Source organism: Delphinus delphis, chromosome 3 (assembly GCF_949987515.2).
Source record: "Delphinus delphis chromosome 3, mDelDel1.2, whole genome shotgun sequence".
In the NCBI taxonomy this organism is placed as follows: Eukaryota; Metazoa; Chordata; class Mammalia; order Artiodactyla; family Delphinidae; genus Delphinus; species Delphinus delphis.
The window spans coordinates 72,982,824-73,008,159 of NC_082685.1; the positions used below are offsets into that span (position 1 = coordinate 72,982,824).

Below are 25,336 nucleotides of genomic sequence, written 5' to 3' on the forward strand. Positions count from 1 at the left end.
GAAACTGCCTTCTGAGTGCTAAGGCAGACTTGCTCTAGCCCCCTTTACTGAAACTTCCTGAGAGACACTGTGGAAATGAAAGATGGTTCTTCACTTCCACTTAAAGTACAATTCAGGCCTGCATTTTGAAAGAGACAGGTTTATTCATCACTTCAGCGTTAGCTGGCTTTGTTCCCTGTAAAATTTTACTTTTGGTTATTAAAATATTCACTGGAGGAAATAAATTTGTAACCCATTTCTCATATTACCTACACACAGAAAAACAAAATTTGATATCTTGGGGTTTATTTGCTGAAGGCGCTTCCCATAAAAGCGAGGAGTGTGGAAATTTGTCTGGTTAACTCCTTATGGATAAGTTAGTCACAATCGTTCCTCCGCCCACTTTCCCCCTCCCCCCTCCCCCCATCCCCGACTCTCGCCCCCAGCACCCTCCCCACCTCCCGACTTCCCGCCTCTGCAGGGCTGGTGACCTAATAGCATTTTTCTTCGTGCATATTTTGGCGTCGCCCCATGGCCTGGCTGGCTTTGCCTGTCTGAGTCTTTTGAAATTCCTGCATGTTCGCCCCAGATTAAGAGTGTGTCTCAGGATGTGTGTTCCGTTTTGTTCTTTCCCCTTAACGCTCCCTGTGCAACGTGTCTGGGGGGAGGAGGACAAGACGGGGAGGGGAGGGAGGGGCAGAGGCGAGGAGCTGTCCGCCTTGCACGTTTCCAATCACATTACGTGAACAAATAGCGGAGGGGCGGCCGGGCCAGAACGGCTTGTGTAACTTTGCAAATGTGCCAGAAAGTTTAAAATCTCTCCTCCTTCCTTCACTCCAGACACTGCCCGTTCGCCGGGGCCGCCACGCCGCTCCCCGTCGCCTTCCAGAAGGACTGAGAAAGAGGAGAGAGGCGAGTGCCACGTCCCAGCAGCCGCCTTTACTGGAGAGGGTCTGCAGCCCATCCTTGGCACTGCTTGGTGGGGACTGAGATAGACGCGAGCCCAGTCCGCCTCCCTAGTTGAAGATTTCTCCCTCCCTCTCGTGATTTGAGCCCCGTCTTTCTTTTTTTTTTTTCTCCGAGCTACGTCCTCCCGGAGCGGGGACAATCCAGCAAAGGGAGCGATGCGCTACGCCTGGACCGCACTCCTGCTCGGGCCGCTGCAGCTCTGCGCACTCGTGCGCTGCGCCCCGCCGGCCGCCGGCCACCAGCAGCCGCCTCGCGAGCAGCCGGCGGCTCCGGGCGCCTGGCGCCAGAAGATCCAATGGGAGAACAACGGGCAGGTGTTCAGCTTGCTGAGCCTGGGCTCGCAGTACCAGCCACAGCGCCGGCGAGACCCGGGCGCCACCGCCCCGGGCGCCGCCAACGCCACCGCCCCGCAGCTGCGCACGCCAATCTTGCTGCTCCGCAACAACCGCACGGTGGCGGCGCGGGCGCGGACGGCCGGCTCGTCTGGAGCCGCAGCTGGCCGCCCCAGGCCCGCCGCCCGCCACTGGTTCCAAGCTGGCTACTCAATGTCTGGGGCCCCGCGCACCGGTAACCAGACGGCGCCAGGAGAGCTCCCGGCGCTCAGTAACCTGCGGCCGCCCAACCGCGTGGACGTGGACGGCATGGTGGGCGACGACCCGTACAACCCCTACAAGTACACCGACGACAACCCCTATTACAACTACTACGACACATACGAAAGGCCCAGGCCTGGGAGCAGGTACCGGCCCGGATATGGCACCGGCTACTTCCAGTATGGTAAGCACCCCCAAGTCGCCGGAAACACCCGCGCACCCTTTCCCCAACTCTGTGGCTCCCCGACGTGGCTGCCTGGGCGCGGCAGGCCTCAGTCCATGCAGATCCCATCCCTCCCCCTGCTCCTGCAGAGGCAGCCCTGGAATCTGCTGCAAACCGCGCGCCTGGCCCCTCCTGCTTTCTTTCCACATTGCTTTGCAGCCCTCGGCGTCCCCATTCTTCTGCTAGCCGCAGCCCTACAACCGCAGTCCGGCTGGGTGAAGGGTGAGGAGTAAGGGACATGGAGGGACCCGGAGCCAGGGTGAGGGCCGCGGAGTTGTCTCACTGTTTTGCCTATCGCCTGGCTGACGTTTAGGTCTTCCGGACCTGGTGCCCGACCCCTACTACATCCAGGCGTCCACGTACGTGCAGAAGACGGCCATGTACAACCTGAGATGCGCTGCGGAGGAAAACTGCTTGGCCAGGTACCAGCTGTATCTCCTCGGCCCAGCTCCTCCGTCTTGGTTCCGGGGGTGCTGCCCAATTGCCTGGTTCTGACCACTCTTGTTCCGTGCAGAGAGGAGTTGGGAAGTGGAACGTGTTCTCCTGGGCATGCTGACCTGGATGGAGAGTTAAAATTTTGAAGATTTCTGTGGGTTCTGACTTTCAAACTGTGGCACAAGGCAGGGAGATGAAACAAACCCTATCCTGGAGAGAGAGAGAGAGAGAGAGAGAGAGAGAGAGAGAGAGAGAGAGAGAGAGAGAGAGAGAGAGAGAGAGAGAGAGAGAGAGAGAGAGAGAGAGAGAGAGAGAGAGAGAGAGAGAGAGAGAGAGAGAGAGAGAGAGAGTGTGTGTGTGTGTGTGTCCTATTCTTTTTCCAAGATCCTTAAACTCTGGAGCCAACTGTTTCCAATAAGGTTTTATTAAACTATAACGTGGAAAAAATACTGTAATGGAAGAGCTTGTTAATACCCCTTTAAAAGTTTGGGAGCCACTTTGCCAGTACGGCACCCCTTATTGGGTGTCATAGTTTTCTTCTTTTATTTGAAGCCACAATTAACTTAGTTATTTTGGTATTACTTCAGCCAGAATAAGAGCATGAGCAAGAGCTTTGTTTTTGCATTAGTCCTAAAATAAAATCTTAGCAATTTGGGGAATGTAATTCCCTGAGTTTGCTGCTGGGAAACCAGCAGAGGGAGCAAAAGATGATTTGATAAGATGCATAAAAAATTTTTTTAATGTAAAATAAGGTCATCAATAGTTTTTAAATATATATATTCACACAAAATAAATAAGAAAAAATTTATTTTGTAAATTTCTTCCACTTCCTTTATAACTGTCCAGCTAAAAGAAGAAATCCAAGCTCATCATCTTCATTCTAGAGTCTTGCACCACACACCATTGCACTCCCTATATTACTACAGTAATGCCGTTGTTTTAAAGATAGTTACTAAATTATTTATCTAATCTGGGAATACTCTTTTATTAGAGTTACTTCCCCACTTTACATCTTAGTTAACTGTTTAAGAAAAAAATGTATGCAAAATGCCCTGGTCTCTTGGAACTGATAGCCTAGTTGGGGGAAGAGGGTAGTGACCATTATAAAATGGAAAGTTTTTGCTTATAATTTTGTCTTTAGTTAATATTCTGTGAAAATAATAATGTTTCTTTTTTCAAAATCACAGCTCAGCATACAGGGCAGATGTCAGAGATTATGATCACAGGGTGCTGCTAAGATTTCCCCAAAGAGTGAAAAACCAAGGGACATCAGATTTCTTACCAAGCCGACCGAGATATTCCTGGGAATGGCACAGTTGTCACCAGTAAGTGGATAGGCCTCTTGGGTACTTTTGAGTTGCTTTTTCATTTTACAGGTGATTCTTGATATGACAAATTCTTACACAAAGAGAGAAAATTGCTGTTATTTACATTTAGAATTTCTCTGTGTGATTTGACATAATCAAGGAAATCTATCTTTAAAATAATACATCAACTACTATATCCTGTTATCTTTTAAACTGGAAACTCTAAGCCCAGCTTATTAAAACTGTTGATAGGATACAGCAATTAGCTTCACTAGAATTTTATCCCAGTATACTACAGGTAAGAGTTCTAAAAAAGCCTATTACAGTCAAGATCATCTACAATTAGTTAGCATTTCATAGCATTTAATAAAGATCACACATTATGAAAAGGATTCAGATACTGTTCTCAAAGAAAGATGTAGATGACTTACTCCATGAACTGAGAAGGGCCTACCTCAATCTTTTAAAAGGCCTGTATCAAACCCAAGCAAAAGGTAGTTGCTTGTTTTATCCTAAATTTAAATATTTTCACATAAGGTAATTCTATAGTTTGACTTGGTAACTTGCCTAGGTGTTTACTGCCAGGAAATCCTGTTTTGTGCCCTTAAACTTTCTATAGTTCAAGCCATTTCTTCTTGTTCTTTCCTTATGTGAGAAGATGAACAGCTCAGCACCTTCACTTTAATGAAAGGAGGAAAATAGATGTGAGCACCTAATTTGCTGATAAAATAGAATTATTTCTAAATACAAGTTTATACTAGTTAAATAATAATGGTGGATAAAACATGCCTTTATTTCTCCTTTGCATTTTAGTAAGGATTTTAAATGTGTGAGAACACATTTTTTGAAAATTTCACAGAAACCTCCCAAGAGACAAGTGCTCTTCTATTTTGGAATGAAGCATCGGTAGTGGCAGCCAAAGGAGATATACTAGATAACATATGGCAAGTTTCACTTAAACAAAGATAATTTACTATCTCTATTTAATATTCAAATATAAAACAGAGTGAAATAGAAAAGCAACATACTCAAAGTAGGTCTTTTTTTCCTAGTAGCAAAGTTAAAGCCTTATAATTTTGATAGATTTTTGTCCTGGAAAAAAAATCTAGCATGAATCTACCTTTAAGAAGATCAACTTGATCTCAATTTTGATGTGAAAACAAGTGCAGGAAGCAGTGGGGATGTCATCTAGAATCCTCGTTGCTTTCTCTGTATGTTACTGACCACTGTCTCTGTGTTGTGTGGGACATTAGACATTACCACAGCATGGATGAATTCAGCCACTATGACCTGCTTGATGCCAGCACCCAGAGGAGAGTGGCTGAAGGCCACAAAGCAAGTTTCTGTCTTGAGGACACATCCTGTGACTACGGCTACCATAGGCGGTTTGCATGTACTGCACACACACAGGTAGGGTGGCAACCTGGAATCAAGAACCCACAGGCTTCAGAGAGAAAACAGTCTTCTATTTTCTTTCCTGCAGGCTGTCTTTTTAAAAGAAAAAAACTATTTTATTTAGGGGGTCATCTAGTCCATATGGTAAATTATTGGGAAAAGGAAAGGGATGGCTTGATGATCCAAATTACTTTTAAAGTATTTCATCATCACAGAAAGTCAATGTGCCTACCTGTTAATGTTCTACAGTGAAAAGCAGTAGTTTATTATCTGAAAAAATCCTAATGGTTTCCAGTTTCTGCACTCATTCTGTATTCTTTAACTTGATTGGTAAGCAATTGTAGAAAAGATATCTGTTTTGTCACCTGCAAAACTATTCCTCCCTCTACCTATTAAACTAAAAATAGAATGGTGATTGGGATTAGCAAAAGGCCAGAAAATAAGTTTCTTAAAAAGTACTTTTAAAAATGTCTCTTTTAATCATATGAAGAAGAGCAGAGGACACAGTTTCTTTCTCCATGCATATATATTTAAACCTACAGTATAATTGATGTCAGATGTCCTTTGGATGGATTTTTAAAAAGAGTGCTGTCCTAAGCAGTTTGTATGTCTTATAATGGGAAAATGTGTGTCATTTAAAAGCTGTGCCAGTATTTCCATAAGAAACCCTAATTTGTAAAAGGACATTATAATTTTACTCCAGCGGAAATCTTGGCAGGAAGTAGTGAATGTACATAACTCAGGGCACAAAAGGATCAGCAGCTGGCATCTTGGGAAGCAAATTCCAGGGCTGTGGCAGGAAGCTTTCTGGTGACCTAAATGTTATCCTTGCTTCTTTCTCTCAGCTTAGAACATCATAGCAATTGGAAGGGTAAGGGTTCAATTCCTCTCGCCCTGGGGCAGGACTTACCCTTTAAGCAAAAGAGATGTAACCTACCCACACATTACACATATGTGTATATAGAGGTCCCCTTTTCACTCAGTGATCTCTAAGTCCCACAGCACCCACCTGTGCAGTGGACCTGGAGTTTATTTTCTTCCTTTAGAAAAAGAGGCACTCTGGACAGCTCACTGCTGAAATATTTGAATCTAAGACTATAGGTATTTATAGCATGTGAGTCCCCCAGTTCCGTGGGGGGTGACCCTACTTCTTTTTATGTGGTAGCTTCCTTTTTTTTTTTAATATCTTTATTGGAGTATAATTGCTTTACAATGGTGTGTTCGTTTCTGTTTATAATGAAGTGAATCAGCTAGGTAGCTTTCTTGTTAATTATCCTCCGTTTGTGTCCTATTTAACCATTATTCACTAGGTCTTACACTACAAATGACTAATGTATTTGTGTTTTTCACTAGACTGGTGTTTCTTGAACATGGGCTTCATTTAAAGGGAAAAAAAAATTCTCACAAAGTCCCAGTATTGACTTAGATTAGTTGTATTATAAAGTTTTTAAATGTATCCAAAAGTAATACTAGATAGGACTTCTTTATATTTATACTTTCATATAAGTTCTTAGATAACAAATTTACATATTAAATATATACGAAACTAGAAAGTTACATTAACCTCATTAATTTATGTAACAAACAGTTACGTTTTGCTAAAACCAAATAGTTAATCTATATAGGCTTGGCTAAGGTTCTACATTTTTTTAAAAGTTTTTAAAGTGTGAATACAGGAAATGCCTGTTTGTTTACTGCCCTGAAAAACTCCTTTTTTGTTTGCCAGTTCAAATATTCAAAGCTTATACTTAAATTCTGCCACTTGAGTAAGGTAGAGTGGCAATTTCAGCATTCTTTAAAGTTCTTTTGTTCACTTAAAGGTAAGATAAGCATTGTAGCATTATTTAAACCAGTCTTAAATGGGTATCTAATCCAGTGAATCCCTTACAGTGCCATGAAGGTGGTGGTGGTGGTGGTGGTAGTAGTAGTAGTAGTAGTAGTAGTAGTAGCAACAATAATAGCTAACACTTACTGAATATATATTATGTGCCAGAATCAGAATTATGTGCTGGAAATCAGAAACAGAAAATTCTTCATAATATATTGACTACTCAACATAAGGTTAACGAATGAGCACAAGTTGGTATGGACCAAAGTGGGAAAATGGTTCTCACTGCTGTGGCACAGGTACTCTTTGAGTTTGGCCTATCTGTACTACTGTGTGCTGTATGAGAGCACAGTTCTCCCCCATTCTTCCCAAATCAAACCACAGGCAAACCAGCACTAGTAGAACATGCTTTAGATGATTCTGCCATCTCTCTGGTGACCAAGGTGATCTTAAGCACCAAACAATTGTGGTTGCTGAAATTAAATCGTGGTATTGAGTTTAAATGATTCTAGCCTATACTTTTTAATTCATTTTGATTAGTATTAGAATGCAAATACAACAGTTAAAACGTCTGATGAAGAACTAGTGGAATCAAGAATATACCTATAGACTCCAATTTGAGCAAATTTCACCAGGCTATAACTTTCTGGAGAGCAAGGACCGTATCTTAGTGGTGTTTTTCTCTTCTCAGCCTGTAGAAGGCACTCATTTACTTATTGAAGTGACTATCTTTGCAAGTAGAGTTGACGTAGCAATCATCCCTTTAATACAACAAAATATTCAGTGATGATGTGAAAAAGAACATAGTGTGGTGGTTACAATCAGGGACCCTGGACCCCAAATGCCTAAACTCAAAACCAGCTCAACCATTAACTAGCTGTATATTCTTGTGTGAGCTGTTTGACCTTATAGTGCCTCAGTTTCTTTATTTGTAAAATGGGTTAATACTACCTCCTGACTCATGTAGTTGTGAGAATTAAATTTATATATTTAACATGTTTAATTGATCCTGGCATATAATACATAGTTCATAAGTGTTAACTATTCAAAAATGCAATATGACTCTGCCCTTGGGGAGCTTACAATCTCTAGTTAGATATATTCTTATATAGTATGACTTTAATATAGAGGAGAGAAGGATAAATACCATAAAATCTATACACAGAGTATCTTGGATATTCAGAGTATAGGAAGGTAATTTCCAAGAAGAGAAATTGGAGAGTTCCACTGATGACAAGACATTTGAGTCAAGTTGATTATTACATGGCCTTTATTCCTGAACTGGTAATATTCAAGAATTTTGGTAGAGGCCTATTTTGTCACTTAAGATTGTATTTATCACTAGTGATTTATGACAATTTTAAGAAGCGAGATGTACTACTACTTATATTAGTCCTGTATTTTTTTTAGCTGGAGGTGCTATAAGGCTGAGTAATATATACTTCTCAAAGGAGATGCAATATAAGTATAGTTTTATGTCAAACTCTTGTAAGTACTAACTTAAAATTTAATTTGCAAATAATAAGCATATTCTTTAGCACATTCTAGCCATATACCATCTTTTTAATTTTTGAATTTTATTTGTTTCAGGGGCTGAGTCCTGGCTGCTATGATACCTATAATGCAGACATAGACTGCCAGTGGATTGATATTACAGATGTAAAACCTGGAAACTATATTCTAAAGGTAGAGAACTTTGAATATGTACCCATAATTTACTTCAGTTGCAACTCATGGGCCTCTTCTCTGGATTCCAATGTTAAATAATCACGGTCCTTCAAGCAATTATACATCTTCCAGAAGTACTTCTAAACCAACCTAGATATATTTTAAAAATTCTTATTTGAAAGAACTTAGGGAAAAATATACAGCCTCTTTCGATAACTTCTCCAGAGTTGAACCATGTGCCTAACTTACACCCCCTCCCTGCTTGATTTAGTTGGAGCACATTGCCTCTGTTCTAGCCCTGTGAAAATAGGAAGAAATTAACCAGTAAACACTGCTAATAAAATCTGAAACACAGATGATGTTTATGTTGCCTAGGTCAGTGTGAACCCCAGCTACCTGGTTCCTGAGTCAGACTATACCAACAATGTCGTCCGCTGTGAAATTCGCTACACAGGACATCATGCATATGCCTCGGGCTGCACAATTTCACCGTGAGTCCTATTTGCCTAGCTAAGTAATTCTCCTGACAATGAGTTTTAGTTCATTGATAGGCATTATACACATTTGTTTTCACTACTACTGCAGCTTCCTTGTAAAACAGACCAAAGGTAGAAAACGGTAGCTTCTGTACTATAACATAATTAGAGCTGATCTTTTTTTGATAATGCTAGAGAATGGAGAAGGGGATGTACTCAGGTTTTTATCACCCTGAAACTTAGCTTTTAAGACAAGACACAGAGCACATTGTTTACCCTCAAAGTCTATGGCAGCTGAATCTGTAAAATATGCAATATGCAGTGTGGATAACCTTGTGGGAGCCCAGAGAGTTGGGTTTCCCGCCTCTTCCCCATAGTCCATGAAGGAGCCCTGAAGAAATTCCTAGAGTTCTTCAAAGTACACTTTGAAAGTGACTGTCTTAAAGCATGCAGCTGAAGAGGTCAGACCACCTGTTCTGTAGAAATCAAGATTTCACATATTTGAGTTCTACAAACACAAGTAATAGGGAAATACCCTGCAAAAGGAGGCTTGTATGGAGGTGCCTTCATAATTTTCCTAGTCCTGAAACCCTTCCTTGAATGAAATCTTAGAAGGAATCCCAGCATGTAAATATTACAGGTGTGGTGCTTTGATGAGAGTAATTAAAGGGTAGTTTTGCGTTCTTGTCTCTCTGTCCCACCTTGACCCCTTAAGCACTGCCTGCTCTAGTGATGCTGGGTTATAGATTCTAACTACATATGCCACCTGGGAGTGATACCTTCCCAACACAAGAACACCATTAGAGTGATACTGAACACATGTCAGCTTTGCTGTGATGTAAGAGTGCCTATGGATCATGCAGAAAGGTGTCTAACAGAGCTACACTAGAAACTTAAAATTTATAGAAATTTCTCCCTGCTACACAAACCAAGTGGTTGCTGCAGATGAACCTGTAGTTGGTGGGCTTTCCAAAGTACAGATAAACCTATCTGGTTGTGCATATTTTGCCCACTACTGGGGATCCTAGCCAGGAGGAAGGTGGAGCTTAAAGTGCATTGGGCTACATTCATCTTGGAGGGGAGCCTTTTCCTTATTTCCATAGAGAAGCAAAGCCTGTGCTTTTTAAGTGTCATCATAGCATTAGAGACAGATGTAGTCTATGACAGCAAAGGTGTAGCACTGAAAGAAGATTATCAAGTATATTCTTCTGAACATGCCCAAAATACAGAAAACCTGGCTGTTTATGGCCCATATTGTGTGGAGCTGATCACCGTATAACTGAAAATCCCCAGAAGAGGAGGAACTTAAAGTAAAATAATTTAAAATAAGTGGATTAATTTCCCTTAATTTTTATAATTCCTTAATTTATTCACTCATTATGTATTCATTGGCACTTTCATTTTTGATACAAGATGAAAATTCCATGGTGGGGGGTAAAATAAAATGCAGTCAAAACAGGATGATCTCTGCTACAATAAGCTAAGTGACTCTCAGGGACAACTGCTGCCCTCCCATGAGGAAAAGGTCTGGTGAGGTGATTCTGTTGTTGTATAGAAGGTGTCTTGCTTGTCATCAGTAGAATCCATTGAATTGGGTATTGCTAGATATTTAGAACAAATAAAACTTGTTATTTTGTTCCAGCATGGTTTCTTTCTCTTTTTTTTAGCCACTTGTCGCTGACTAAATTGCAAGAGTGGTTGATGTAAAATTTTAATGAGCAATATTGATCAGATGAAAATATGAAAAAATGAAAGGACCCATAGGTAGTGATTTATAATAAAATAACGAGCTCATACTTCTCTACGAGTGGAAAATAATGGGAGAAGTACAGAAACCTTGACTTGCGAAAGAAACCCTCACCTTTAGAATGATGCTCACCTCTTATATTTTGACTTTCACTTTCGCCTCCCTTGGTAGGGATCAGAGTTCAGAGGAAGGCGAAATTTTCTCTGGCTGAGATTCAGGAGTGGCTTTAGGACAGCATTTGAATTGGGCCTTGAGGGCTGAGGAGGACTGCACTGGAGAGAGTTAAGGAAGGGCATGCTGGGAGGAGTCAACATCACCTGCAACTGCATGGCAAGAAGAAATTGCAGGGCATGTTTGGAAAAGCAAGTCTTCTAGTCTGGCTAAGGCATAAGTTTCATGGGCAAAAAGAATGGAAAATTTGGGACCAGATCAAAGCGAGCACTGAAGAGCAAGCTAAAATGTTTGAACTTCATCCTGGTGGCCACGGGGAGTCTTTGAAGTTTCTTGAGCAAGGTGTGTATCTTGCCTAAAGCCATGTGGTCAGTCCATGGCTCTGTAAGCAAGTGCGTGTGATTCCGTTGGTAACGTTATTGTACTTTTTTTTAACTCTTAAAGACACATCACCTCTTAGTTCACCGATTGTTTTTCATGCTAATCAAATATTTGAGAGCATTCTATTGGTGTGTAAAAACCACCCAGTAAGAAAGTGTCTGCCTTTGATGTGTCCTATCTCCCTCATCTTCCTCACTGTAAATCCAACGTATGAACCAGGTAACTCTGTGGCCCAGTTCAATTCTAAGATACCATGATTAAGTTCTTTTTTCATAGAAATGACTATTTGGAAACTGATGGTTTATGATTTGGACTAAGTGATTCTTATTTCATTTATGTGGGGATCTATGATCACAGTATAAATACAATATTAGGTTTATTGGCTTTGACCCAGTCTCGGCCTGTTAATGTAACATTCTACATCCAGAACCATGCTGGGAAAGGACTAATGCAGGACAGTGCAGAGGTCATGAACCTGCTTCTTAGTGGACATGCCACACTTGCTGCAAGGAGTGAACTCACCGGGCCAGGGCTGCTGTTCCTATAAATCCTGCTTTAGCCTTGATTGTTTCAGAGGATGTTTCTTTTAACTCTAAAGATCAAGTTTGTAGGTATCAGGCATACACTTTCTGCTACTGACATAGTCACTTTCTTCAAATCAGTATTAAAATAATGTATTAATGGATAATTTCAGAAGGTGACTATCCCTTTGGTTGAGGGAAATTGCTATCTATCTATCCATCTATCTGTATACACAGACACATATTTTAAAAAGGTGACTTTAAACTTGTCTACTATACTCATTCAGAGTATTATCAGGTTAATAACTTGTCTTATTTTGTTTTCTTAATCTAGGTATTAGAAAGCAAGCCAAAACTTCCAATGGATAAATCAGTACCTGGTGTTCTGAAGTGGGAAAAAATAGATTAACTTCAGTAGGATTCATGTATTTTGAAAGAGAGAACAGAAAACAACAAAGGAATTTTTGTTTGGACTGTTTTGTAACAAAGCACATAACTGGATTTTGAACATTTAAATCGGCATTATTTTGGAAATTTTTAATATTATCATTCACATTACTTTGTGAATTAACGCAGTGTTTCAAGTCTGTAATTGCACACTTGGCTCTTTCAAAGAAATCCAAATTTCTTATGCTCCTTCTGAAATTATAGTGCAAAACGAAAAAAAATATTTCAATGAATGAGTCAAAATTATTTTAAACTGAGAATTTTCTAAAGTTCTGAAACTTTAGTGAACCATAATAATAACTGGCTTATATATGTCCTAGAATAGATTACTTTAGAAATGAGGCTCCTACTGTTTAAATAGATATGGACACATTTGGTGCTGAGGAAGGAACAAACACGTTACCATTGGTGTCAAGAAATATTACTATATAGCAGAGAAATGGCAATATATGTATTCAGATAGTTACACCCTATATAAAATTTATGTTTACATTTTAAAATTAGTAGATAAACTCCTTTCTTTCTGTCAAGTGTAAAATTTCATTCTGACTTAAGTCAGCTTTTGTTTTGGAATTAATTAAGTAATTGAGCTGCCCAACTCCTGTCTGACCTTTGTTGATGCTCCCCTCTATTCTTTAGTTTTCCTACAGGCAGAGACCTTTTAATTGGCATTCTTAAAATTACTGTTCTGGGGACTGCTATACATAGGACAACTGTGTCAATGGGAAGTCATTCTGATGATAGATGTAATACATCCAGAGATAGTATGCATTTAAGTATATTAAACTATTAGCCAAAAAAATTTCCTTGCTTACATGAAAATCATTCAAACAAGTACCCCAAACCACAACTGTCTCTAAAATACTTAGAAATATTAATGAAAAACACCTTAGGATTTTCAACTTTTCTACATTTTTTAAATGATCAGCTTTAAAAAGAATAAAACTGAAAAATTTTAAATTATCCAGAATAAATGACAATGTATATGGATACAAGAACATTATCCTAGGTCATCCAGGAATCAGTCATACATGTTTTTTTGTGTGTGTCTGAAATATAATACAAATTAGCAAAGCACATAGCATTATATACTTGAGATGTTGGTCAATAAGGAAAGAAACAACAACTTTCTGCAAAACCAAGGACTGTGTTGCATGAGACAGCTGTGATTTTATTTTAAACTGTGAAACCATGTGCCACAACAGAATTTGGAGAATTTCTATTTTTCTGAGATTCAAAAGGTACAGAAAGAAATCAAATTACACGTTTAAGTTAGTGGTGCTTAAGCAGAAATTTTCCTCCCTTAACCAGTATTAAAATCTCAAGCAAGGTATTTCCAGTGCCAGCACACATTAGGTAGAATTTAAAAGTGAGTTGGCATCCCTGTATTATATGTCATAGAGCTGTAATGTCAACACCAGCTACAAGTAACCGTTCTGCACTCAACGAGTGCCTAGCAAGGCAAGAGGGGCTAGAGATGGACAGTAATCAAGGGTAGATAGAGTGGGCCACATGATCCTCATCTGCCAGGGCACACACTTACCAAGAGACAATACAGACAGCTTGATAGAGACCCAGAACTTCCACTGAGCTAGTATCTGAGCTATGGGATAGCTTCTTTGATGTACCTCTTTGCCTTAAATTGCTTTTAGTTTTAAGACTGTAGAATGATCCTTTTAAATTGTAATCTTTTCTAATAGAGATATTTTAATATACTTGCTTTTTAAAAAACAAAAACTACTGTCAGTATTAATACTGAGCCAGACTGGCATCTACAGATTTAAGACCTGTCATTTCATTAAGATTCTTACCCCTACACTAAAAACTAGCTAATATCATGGCCTTTGGATACATATGAGAAGATGTATTTACTATCATTCCATGGGCCTTCCATCTATCTGTACATCCATCATCATTTAAAGGCCTAATATACACTAGGCACTCACATGCTAGGCATTGGGATATGAAAATGATTGTCCCTAACCTCAATAAGTATTTGAAATGTCATTATAACCCATGAGGTTCAGCTTATTTCATTTTTAACATCATAAGTACATGTCTAAAAGAATTTCTGTTTTAAGCACTATTGTTTTTCATGACCATAGTTTATTAAAGAAAATGTTAAAGATGAATAGATATATGCATGTATGTGTTACTAATAGTTAAAACTATGTTTCCAACCCCTGAAGTGTCTGCCTTTTAAATGTAACACATACTATTTCGTTGATTTTAGAAAAAAACAGTTTCAATTAAGAGGCTAAAGATTCTCACTTATTCCTTATATAAATATTCCTCCCCACCCCTAAACACTCCCACATAACTCACAAGTATTGATTTAACACTCAATATTTTTGAACCTCAAGTAATCTCTTCTCTGAATAACCACCAAGACTCACAGATAATGATTAGCTGGTAAAATTTATCCATTAATAAAATAAAAAATATAATCCAGTCTTACCAAACTCTAAATAAAAAATCTTTTAAATAGGAAGTAGAAATGATACAAAGAATGTTGAGTACTGAAAAGAGACTGGTTTTTAAACTAATAAGAACTGTGAAAAAGTTGGCTAAATGGAAAGATAACTTAGTGAGTCTTCCACATGCCATATTAGTGGCCTCATAATTATTCAGACCACAGTCTGTATTAAAGATGTCTTGACCTTTGAGGCTAGGATTCAGTCTCGCAACAGTACCATAACATACAAACACATAACTTGCCTATTTCCAGGAAATCTTTATATTTTTACATAATGACTTTATTCACAATTGCTATCATCTAATTATTCACTAGGCATTATTTTTAATAATGAACAATTTTTTTTCTCCTTGACCTCATAGGAGATAATCACACTCATAAACGTTCCCCATACTTAGATTGTAGAGGAAATGCAGTTCACTAAAATTATCATGGTACTAAGAATTTATCTTTACCAAATTTGTTAAAATATTGAATTTATGGTCAGAAGATATTTTGTTTTAAAAATAGCTTGTTTTGATAGTTAACAGTATAACTGATAAATAAAAATTACCCTTTTCTATATTTTTTATGTTTAGAATTCATATTCACAATCAATATATTCAATCAATAGCCATATTTCATTCCCAGCTACCAAAAGTCCTGGGCCACTTTTGAACACTTAAAGCATTTCATTTAACCTTCTAGCCAAAATGGTGCTGAATTATTTCAACTTGAATGTAAAATGTGTTGTCTTAGCTCACAGGATATAAACATTTAATATATAACTGCTTGCTATGAACTGAGTAACATGTGATTTGGTATTGTAATGTTTTTAATGAAGTTTTAGTTTCTCCCAAATTTTTCAGGAATTCTAGTTGTAAAACATTTTTAACTTTTTTGAAGAGCTCTTATTTTAAATGCCCAGACACTGGCTTTATATTCTTCTTTACACTCTCACATTCTTTTATTATATGCCTACACTATGATTGCAAGATTATGTAAAAATGCCTTGAATAAATGATTTCAAGTGTCTAGAGTGGTCATTTATTATTACATATAAATAAATGATATGAATTTCACTTTAGATTAAGATCTTAAAGCCATGTGTATGGTTGGTGGTTTTGCTTAATTGCCTTTTGTATTAACAAATTATTTAACAAGCTCACATGACTTGAAACTTGTCTGTGATGGATAAAAATCTAGCTGACGTTTTAAAAAGAAACTATCATACATGAACAGATTCTAATGTTTGTCATCATTACCGACCACTTCCAAGGATGCAGGGCAAGCATTGTAAGAATAACCACTCTCTGTTTTGATTAGCATTTCTTAGAAATATACAAGAGCATATATACACCCAGGGGACACATCCAGCTCTAGATACAAATTATTTATATGAAGAAAAATATTGCTATCTTAGTAATCCTTATTTAAACGTGTACCAGATTAGCCTGGAAGCTGGTAACCTGAGAGGACAAACAGGCCCCAAACTGTGGGCAAGTGTTTTGGGAGGACAATTCGAAAAATTAACCCACGAACAATTCACCTTTAAGGAGCTCTTGCAGGCAAAGTAGACGTAGGCTTGTGTCTGGCAATTTTCAGATTTGACATTAGCAGGACATTAGTGACACTGGAAACCACCAATTTCCTGCTTTCCTCACCTGCTCAAGGCAAAATATGTTATTAGTGTAAAAGATGTTTACCTTTCTCTCATCAGTGTTGACTGTTTCAGGCACTGTTCATTATTATTAGCTCACTAACCAAAGATAGGGAAAGGCAGGTTTTCCCTTCTATCAGAAACTTTGACTGCCTTAAGTTACTCATTTATTAATATTTCTAATCCTTGCCACATATTAGTAGGTAATTAACACATAGGTTGAATAAATCACTTAAAGCATGTATTAAGGAATTCTAGTTTCACAAATACTCTACTCAAAAAGAACCCCACAGTAAAATAACTATGGGAAATGTTATCTTTATGGTGGCGATTCACAATACATATTACCATGTTAAAGATTCTGAGAAGCCCTGCAGGAAAGAAACCAGTTTGTTAGCCAGTGTTTCTCAAATTTATTTTGCCACAAGTCGTCTTTTTTTTTTTTTTAAATAGCACTTGTTATCCTGTTAAACTTTTTTGTCTTCTTGGAAAACTCTGGAATATGACATATTAAGTAATTATCAATTCATAAAAATAAGATCATTTACAAATTACTTAAAGTATGATTGAGGTAGCATTTGCACTATAGGACATAGGAATACCTGAAACCCACCAATTTACTGCCTGCCTTGCTTCCAAAAAACTGCATGGTTAAATAGGGTCTTTTCAAAGGAAACGATTATTTCAGCTTCTAAATCATGTTCTCTTTCAGAAGGAAACAGAGATCTTTCTTATTTGTTAGGTAACTTGAAAGCTTTATATACCCCTAATTAAAATCTCTCCTCTCCTACATATTGTTTATAACATTCAGGATGAACCAGTCATTTTCTTCATGGCTCATTCATTTTGTATAACTGAAATTATTATGTTATACATAATAGCATAGCTTAAATAAATTTCAATTAAATCTTAGTACTTCTCACAGTGGGCAGGGAAAAACAAAACTGCTAATGAATGACTTGGAAGGACATATGCATGTATTTACAGTTTGCAATAATTTGCTGTTTAAACTGTTGATAATAGGCACCAACTTTGGAGAGAGAAAAAACAGCCGCAAACCACAAGGTGAACCATCAATACAATGACCAAGAACATGTCTTTGCTGATGTTAGAAATACAGTATTTCCAGTTCCTAATTCCTTTAAATACCAAGTCAAGCCAGAGTTCATGACACAACTGTACATAATAGGGACTAGGGACAAATGCAATGATAGAAGCTTTTAAGAGATAACTCCTTTTAAAAATGAATCAATAATGCTGGATGTTTATTCACATATCTTTACTGAACTAATGCATACATTTGGAGCCTGAAAATTTTGGAGCCAATATTGCCAACCAGTCATTTGCAAACTAGTGAATTATACCATTGTCATACAGCAAACCATGAGAATCAACCATTTTCAATTATTACAATGACAGTTTTTCAGTGAGATGGTTTTAGGAAAAAAACTTATAACAATCTATAGTTGGGTTGATGCTGGGGCTAAGATTCATGGCTATATAAACAATCTGATAGTTGTGATCACTTCACTTTTGTTTTAGGGCTCTTTGGTTTCTGGTAACAGGAATATATTTTAAACTTGATTACTCCAAAGAGGGATTTTTAGGCTTATGTAACCAAACAGAGGAGGGGCAAGTTAGGGTTTGCCTCAGGAGCAGATGGAACCAGGAAATCAAATACTATCAAGACCACATTCTTGCTACCTTTTCTCTGTTTGTGTGCCAACTTCATTCTCTTAATTTAGTTTCTCAATAAGGATGGAAACCTTATTGCCTGCAGACCTGGGTACACACCAACATAGCTTGTTGATCAGAAAGAAAATGGCATTAGCCTGTTACTCAAGTGTGAAAATTCTAAGGGAAGGCATTTCATAGGCTCAGTCTGGGTCATGTGCCAATGTCCGTTCCAGTCATTGTGGATACTATGACAGGTCCAACTGAGTCAAGTTCTTTACCCTATTAAATCACCAAAGTCAAGGAGACAGAGTCAAGGAAGAGGATGGCTACTCCCATCCAAAGCAAGTGACTGCATTTTTGGCTTCATGTGTGGGTATGAGGGGAAGGTGGGGCATGGACAATGGTAACTCCAGAGGAAGGGGGTGAGTTATGATGGGTATTGTCAATGAAAAGATTACTGGGAGCCAGCAAGTCACTCAATTTATGTCCAGCAAAAAGACTAATAAAATCAATATCTATAAAATTCAACTCATAACGTTTCCTTCCAAAATACTCACCCACCTCATTTCTGTTAAGAGAACCCCATATTCTCTGTATCTAAGGGCTGACTATTCACCCAGAAAGAAGTAATGCCATCTTGCTCTCCCTTTCAAGATTATTCACCTCCCCTATTGGCAAGTCTGAACACCGTGTTCACTCTCACTCACCATTTCACGACATCTTTAGTAGGGCATTTCAGGAGGGAAGCTCATCTTTACACGTGCGAGAAGATCCTAGTTCCTTTTTATTCAACCAGTCACCTTGAAGTTGCAAAAAAGAAAAAAAAAATCCATCCAAAGAGGAAAAGGAAAACAAGTAAGAAAAAGAGCCATTCTTTTAAGATTTTGATCCTCCAAATGCTACCCATTCTCACTGACCCGTCTACTATCCCTCTACCCTGTTGTTTGTCTTTGACCATCAGTGAGAGACTCCATCTGGAAGGGGTATCTTAGAGAGGGAACGTTGTCTTCTTTAGTTCTGTTAGTTGCATTATGCTTCTAACACATTTACAGTCCCTGTAGAGTAGGTATAATTCAATGGCAGGTAAAGTGGGGAATGAAAACCTCAGAGAAAAGCACAGCAAAATATTAGTGTTCTGGAAGAACTGCAGCTGTAATGAGAGGCTTGGGTGAGAGTAATAAGTAGTCAGCTATACCCATCCCTCTCCCAATATTATCTTAGTGTTTTCACCATTCTTTTAAATCCACAGTATAGAAAAATTTACATGGGATTGATGCTGGGGTGAGGCAGGAGTGGTGCACAGGTATGACAACTCATCCCAGACGTTTCTGAACCTGAGTCCAAGAGCATCAGCAACTGGGTTAAATTTGCTTTGCAGATGAGGATGAGGTCAGAGGAATGGGATGGAAAACATACATGGTGCAACTTCTTCACTAATTTAGGCAACTAGCTCTCTGGAAAGTGACCTACAAAGCCAAGATATTCTCCAAGGCCTAGGCTGACCAGAGTTGCCTTTTCGTCCGCAGGGAGTTATTCTGTTACTCTTTCAGAGTTTGAGAAGGTTTATCAGGAGCTAGGCACACATAGCCTTATTTCCTGCCCCCCTTCTCCCCAATTTTCTAAAAGGAATACTTTTGAGTATTAGAGACATGGAAAAAAATGACATTCTCCTTTTCTCTCTCATCATGTACAAGATTTCACAATTTAGCAACAGGGGTTCCTCTCTTAATGATCAACAAGAGGCCAATAACAGTGCTTTAACCTCAAACATTGGTCTCATTTGAATGTACTTAGAAAAAAATCTAAGAGTTAGACTTTGCCCTATCAGAGTATTTTAGATTTTCACTCAAAATCAATACTTCCATCCTGGTTCCACTGAAATCCTTTAAGTTGGTTATCATCAGTAAATAATTTTCATTTCCCTGCAGTAATTACTAAGGTAACAGTTCCTTAATATCATCAGATATCTAGTTAGCATTCAAATTTCACCAACTGTCTCATAATTTTTTTCCTTTTAAGTTGATTTGTTTGATTGAGGAGCAAACAAGGACCACACATTGGCTTGGTTATTATGTGTTTTAGTCTCTTTAAAATATATATATTTCCTTTTTATCATTCTTTATCTTGCTCTTAATGTGTGTGAAAAAATAGGTATTTTTATAGAATACCTACTGTCTCATAGAATTTTCCACATCCTAGATTTTCCAGACTGTGTCCTGGTGGTGTCACTTAATACATTCTTCTGTTCCTTGTATTTCCTATGAAAAGTCAAATCTAGAGGCTTGACCAGATGTAGGTTAGGTGATTTGGGGGAGCAAGAAGACATGATACGTGGTGGTGTGTTATTCATAACTGTATCATATGATGAAGCCCAGGATGTCTCTACCATCTATCTTTTGGTGATGTTAAGAATGACTAGTGGGTTCAGTATTGTCAGTCTGATCCATCCAATATAGAAGTCCCCATCAGATTTTCACCTACTCATTTTAGCAGCCATTATTGATCATTGCTAGATCCATTATCAAATTTTCAAAATAGGTGATTTTAAAATTTTTTTAACTTTTTTTTTTTTTACTTATTCCTTCTTTTTAAAAAATTTTTATTGGAGTACAGTTGCTTTACAATATTGTGTTAGTTTATACTGTACAGCAAAGTGAATGAGATATATATATATATATATATATATATACACACACACACACACATATATCCCCTCTTTTTTGGATTTCCTTCTCATCTAGGTCAAAATAAGTGATTTTCTTAAAAAAAGAACAGTGAGTACTCCATAATGCTACATATGCTTTTTCATTTGAATTGAACTACTTGTTTCTTTTATTAATGCACTTTATTAAATTAAATAACATTTAACATGAAACTTGATAACTGATCTTTTTTTTTTTTCTTTTAGTAAGTTGAGATAGTTTTGGAACCTTATAAAAGACATTTAAGGTGCTGTGCTCTTTCACAAGAAAGGCCAAAACGTTGTTTTTGGAGCTGTTTTTCTCATGTGCGTGTATATTTTTCTCCCCTTATTGTCAAAGGTAATTTTAACCTTACACAAGTGATCTGTTGACTTGAAATATCATGGGAAAACTTTGACCTAGAACATTTTCAAAGAGGATAGTTACTGGAAATACACAAAAGCTAAGGACACTTGGCAAGGAGGTTATATTACTTGCTTCAAATCTCTACACAAGTACATAGCTTTCTCCTTCCTCAGATTTTTCAATTTTAAATTTGGTTTCTCAATTTCCTGTAAACTAAATTTCAAGAACTTTAAATGACATTCAAGGCCTACCTTTATCTCACCCTAATTCTTCACTTTATTGGTTTCATATCTACTACTTTTGTGCATTGTCTCCTCTGGCCAAACTAGACAACTGACTATTCTCCTTACCCCTCTTGTCTCCCCAGGAGTTAAGTACTTCCTGGGGTACACAGAGGGACTTCACTTCTCTCTTAAGGTGGTTTTTTTTGTTTTTTATAGATTCATATATATTCACGCTCTCTTACTAGACTTGTAGTGGACAGCTACTCTTTCTCGGCTAACACCATGTCTTCCCACTATTTAAAAGAAATTAGCACCCTGATTTCCTTTTGGGGGAATACTTCTCCCACATTGCATTGTTAATCACGGTATCCTACACCAAGCAGGACACAGCTCCAGGTCCCAAGCTCGAAGAATTAAAGGAGACTTTCTCCCTAAAATTTTAATTATCAGCAAAGTGACTAAAAGATTGATAATGGTTATAAAGGATTAACTGGCAGCCAGATGAGTTTCTCAAGAACTAATAGCTATTATTTACTGGGCGCTTGACAAAGAACCCTAAATACTATGTATAGACTACTATTTGCAAATATAGCAGGGCTAGGTCTTAGTATTTATTTTGTTGTTTTCAGGGTATTTCTTACCCTCTTTTCTTTCTCACTTACCCTCAATTGATCATTTCTCTACTCCCAGTTCATATTCACTTAGGAACAAAGATTCAAAAAAAACTTACCCCTGAAGCGTCAGATGAGTTCTTTTCTTATTTATTTTTTTATGAATTACAGAGATTTATTTAAGAGTTCCTTCTCTTTCCCCCATAAAACACACACAAAACACTTCTGAAAATCAGCAAAGTCACTCAAAGGCTTTTGTTTCCTGAATTTTATTTATTTATTTATACAGCAGGTTCTGATTATCTATTTTATACATATTAGTGTATATATGTCAATCCAAATCTCCCAGTTCATCACACCACCCTCCTCCCCCTGTTTTCCCCCCATGGTACCTATACGTTTGTTCTCTACATCTGTGTCTCTATTTCTGACTTGCAAACCAGTTCATTGGTACCATTTTTCTAGATTCCACATATATGCGCTAATATACAATATTTGTTTTTCTCTTTCTGACTTACTTCACTCTGCATGACAGTCTCTAGGTCCATCCATGTCTCTACAAATGACCCAATTACGTTCCTTTTAATGGCCGAGTAATATTCCATTGTATATATGTACCACTTCTTCTTTATCCATTCGTTTGTTGATGGGCATTTACATTGTTTCCATGACCTGGCTATTGTAAATAGTGCTGCAATGAACACTGGGGTGCATGTGCCTTTTTTAATTATGGTTTTCTCTGGGTATATGCCCAGTAGTGGGATTACTAGGTCATATGGTAATTCTGCTGTTTTTTTTTTTTTTTCTTTTTTTGGCGGTACACGGGCCTCTCACTCTTGCGGCCTCTCCCGTTGCGGAGCACAGGCTCCGGACGCACAGGCTCAGCGGCCATGGCTCACGGGCCCAGCCGCTCCACAGCATGTGGGATCCTCCCGGACCGGGGCACGAACCCGTGTCCTCTGCATCGGCAGGCAGACTCTCAACCACTGCACCACCAGGGAAGCCCCTGCTGTTAGTTTTTTAAGGAACGTCCATACTGTTCTCCATAGTGGCTGTATCAATTTACGTTCCCACCAACAGTGCAAGAGGGTTCTCTTTTCTCCACACCCTCTCCAGCATTTGTTGTTTCTAGGTTTTCTAATGATGCCCATTCTAACTGGTGTGAGGTGATACCTCATTGTAGTTTTGATCTGCATTTCTCTAATAATTAGTGATGTTGAGCAGCTCTTCATGTGCCTCTTGGCCATCTGTATGTCTTCCTTGGAGAAATGTCTATTTAGATCTTCTGCCCATTTTTTGATTAGGTTGTTTGCTTTTTTAATATTGAGCTGCATGAGCTGTTTAAATATTTTGGAGATCAATCCTTTGTTGATTCGTTTGTAAATATTTTCTTCCATTCTGAGAGTTGTCTTTTCGTCTTGTTTATAGTTTCCTTTGCTGTGCAAAAGCTTTAAAATTTCATTAGGTCCCATTTGTTTATTTTTGTTTTTATTTCCATTACTGTAGGAGGTGGGTCAAAAAAGATTTTGCTGTGATTTACATCAAAGAGTGTTCTTCCTATGTTTCCCTCTAAGAGTTTAATAGTGTCCGGTCTTACATTTAGGTCTTTAATCCATTTTGAGTTTATTTTTGTGCATGGTATTAGGGAGTGTTCTAATTTCATTCTTTTACATAAAGCTGTCCAGTTTTCCAGCACTGTTTATTGAAGAGACTGTCTTCTCGATTGTATATCCTTGCCTCCTTTGTCATAGATTAGTTGACCAAAGGTGCATGAGTTTATCTCTGGGCTTTCTATCCTGTTCCATTGATCTACATTTTTGTTTTTGTGCCAATACCATATTGTCTTGAGTACTGTAGCTTTGTAGTATAGTCTGAAGTCAGAGAGTCTGATTCCTCCAGCTCTATTTTTTTCCCTCAAGATTGCTTTGGCTATTTGGGGTCTTTTGTGTCTCCATAAGATTTTCTGTTCTAGTTCTGTAAAAAATGTCATTGGTAATTTGATAGGGGTTGCATTGAATCTGTAGATTGCTTTGGGTAGTATAGTCACTTTCACAATATTGATTCTTCCAAGCCAAGAACATGGTATATCTCTCCATCTGTTTGTGTCATCTTTGATTTCTTTCATCAGTGTCTTATAGTTTTCTGAGTACAGGTATTTTACCTCCTTAGGTAGGTTTATTCCTAGGTATTTTATTCTTTTTGTTGCAATGGTGAATGGGATTGTTTCCTTAATATCTCTTTCTGATCTGTCATTGTTAGTGTATAGGAATGCAAGAGATTTCTGTGCATTGATTTTGTATAGTGCAACTTTACCAAATTCATTGATTAGCTCTAGTAGTTTTCTGGTAGCATCTTTAGGATTCTCTATGTATAGTATCATGTCATCTGCAGACAGTGACAATTTTACTTCTTCTTTTCCAATTTGGATTCCTTTTATTTCTTTTTCTTCTCTGACTGCCATGGCTAGGACTTCCAAAGCTATGTTGAATAATAGTGGTGAGAGTGGACATCCTTGTCTTGTTCCTGATCTTAGAGGAAATGCTTTCAGTTTTTCACCACTGAGAATGATGTTTGCTGTGGGTTTGCCATATATGGTCTTTATTATGTTGAGGTAGATTCCCTCTATACCCACTTTCTGGAGAGTTTTTATCATAAATGGATGTTGAATTTTGTCAAAAGCTTTTTCTGCATCTGTTGAGATGATCATATGGTTTTTATTCTTCAATTTGCTAATATGATCTATCACATTGATTGATTTACATATATTGAAGAATCCTTACATCACTGGGATAAATCCCACTTTATTATAGTGTATGATCCTTTTAATGTTTTGTTGGATTCTGTTTGCTAGTATTTTGTTGAGGATTTTTGCATCTATATTCATCAGTGATATTGGCCTGTAATTTTCTTTTTTTGTAGCATCTCTGTCTGGTTTTGGTGTCAGGGTGATGGTGGCCTCGTAGAATGAGTTTGGGAGTGTTCCTTCCTCTGCAATTTTTTGGAGGTGTTTGAGAAGGATAGGTGTTAGCTCTTCTCTAAATGTTTGATAGAATTCACCTGTGAAACCATCTGGTACTGGACTTTTGGTTGTTGGAAGATTTTTAATCACAGTTTCAATTTCAGTGCCTGTGAGTGGTCTGTTCATATTTTCTATTTCTTCGTGATTCAGTCTTGGAAGATTATACCTAAGAATTTGTCGAATTCTTCCAGGTTGTCCATTTTATTGGCATAGAGTTGCTTGTAGTAGTCTCTTATGATGCTTTGTATATCTGCAGTGTCCTTTGTAACTTCTCCTTTTTTATTTCTAATTTTATTGATTTGAGTCCTCTCCCTCTTTTTCTTGATGAATCTGGCTTAAGATTTACCAATTTTGTTTATCTCCTTAAAGAACCAGCTTTTAGTTTTATCGATCTTTGCTACTGTTTTCTTTGTTTGTATTTCATTTATTTCTGCTCTGATCTGTATGATTTCTTTCCTGCTACTAACTTTGGGTTTTCTTTGTTCTTCTTTCTCTAGTTCCTT

General features: G+C 38.1%; 2 protein-coding genes across 5 annotated transcripts in view; one reads left to right on the plus strand and one right to left on the minus strand.

Annotated features, from left to right (window-relative positions):
• Positions 1-494: 494 nt before the first annotated feature.
• LOX (lysyl oxidase) lies at positions 495-15,630 on the plus strand. 2 transcript variants are annotated; one of them, XM_060008964.1, is made up of 7 exons: positions 495-1,725; positions 2,078-2,186; positions 3,387-3,524; positions 4,760-4,916; positions 8,320-8,415; positions 8,773-8,888; positions 12,028-15,630. In XM_060008964.1, exons 1-7 carry the CDS (start codon positions 1,104-1,106, stop codon positions 12,032-12,034), a joined length of 1,245 nt encoding a protein of 414 aa, XP_059864947.1. In that variant the 5' UTR covers positions 495-1,103; the 3' UTR covers positions 12,035-15,630. The 2 variants fall into 2 exon arrangements, with proteins under 2 accessions (XP_059864947.1, XP_059864948.1); XM_060008965.1 differs by lacking the exon at positions 12,028-15,630 and having other exon boundaries at positions 8,773-8,892.
• The window catches only part of SRFBP1 (serum response factor binding protein 1), a 94,121-nt gene continuing 70,983 nt past the window's right edge, over positions 2,199-25,336 (minus strand). For all 3 annotated transcript variants that reach the window (XM_060008962.1, XM_060008963.1, XM_060008960.1), the window contains 4 exons: positions 18,640-18,732; positions 16,145-16,259; positions 3,482-3,597; positions 2,199-2,321 (listed from right to left, as the gene is read on the minus strand). The gene's annotated coding sequence lies outside the window, so the exon portion shown is untranslated. The remainder of the gene's footprint in view (positions 2,322-3,481; positions 3,598-16,144; positions 16,260-18,639; positions 18,733-25,336) is intronic.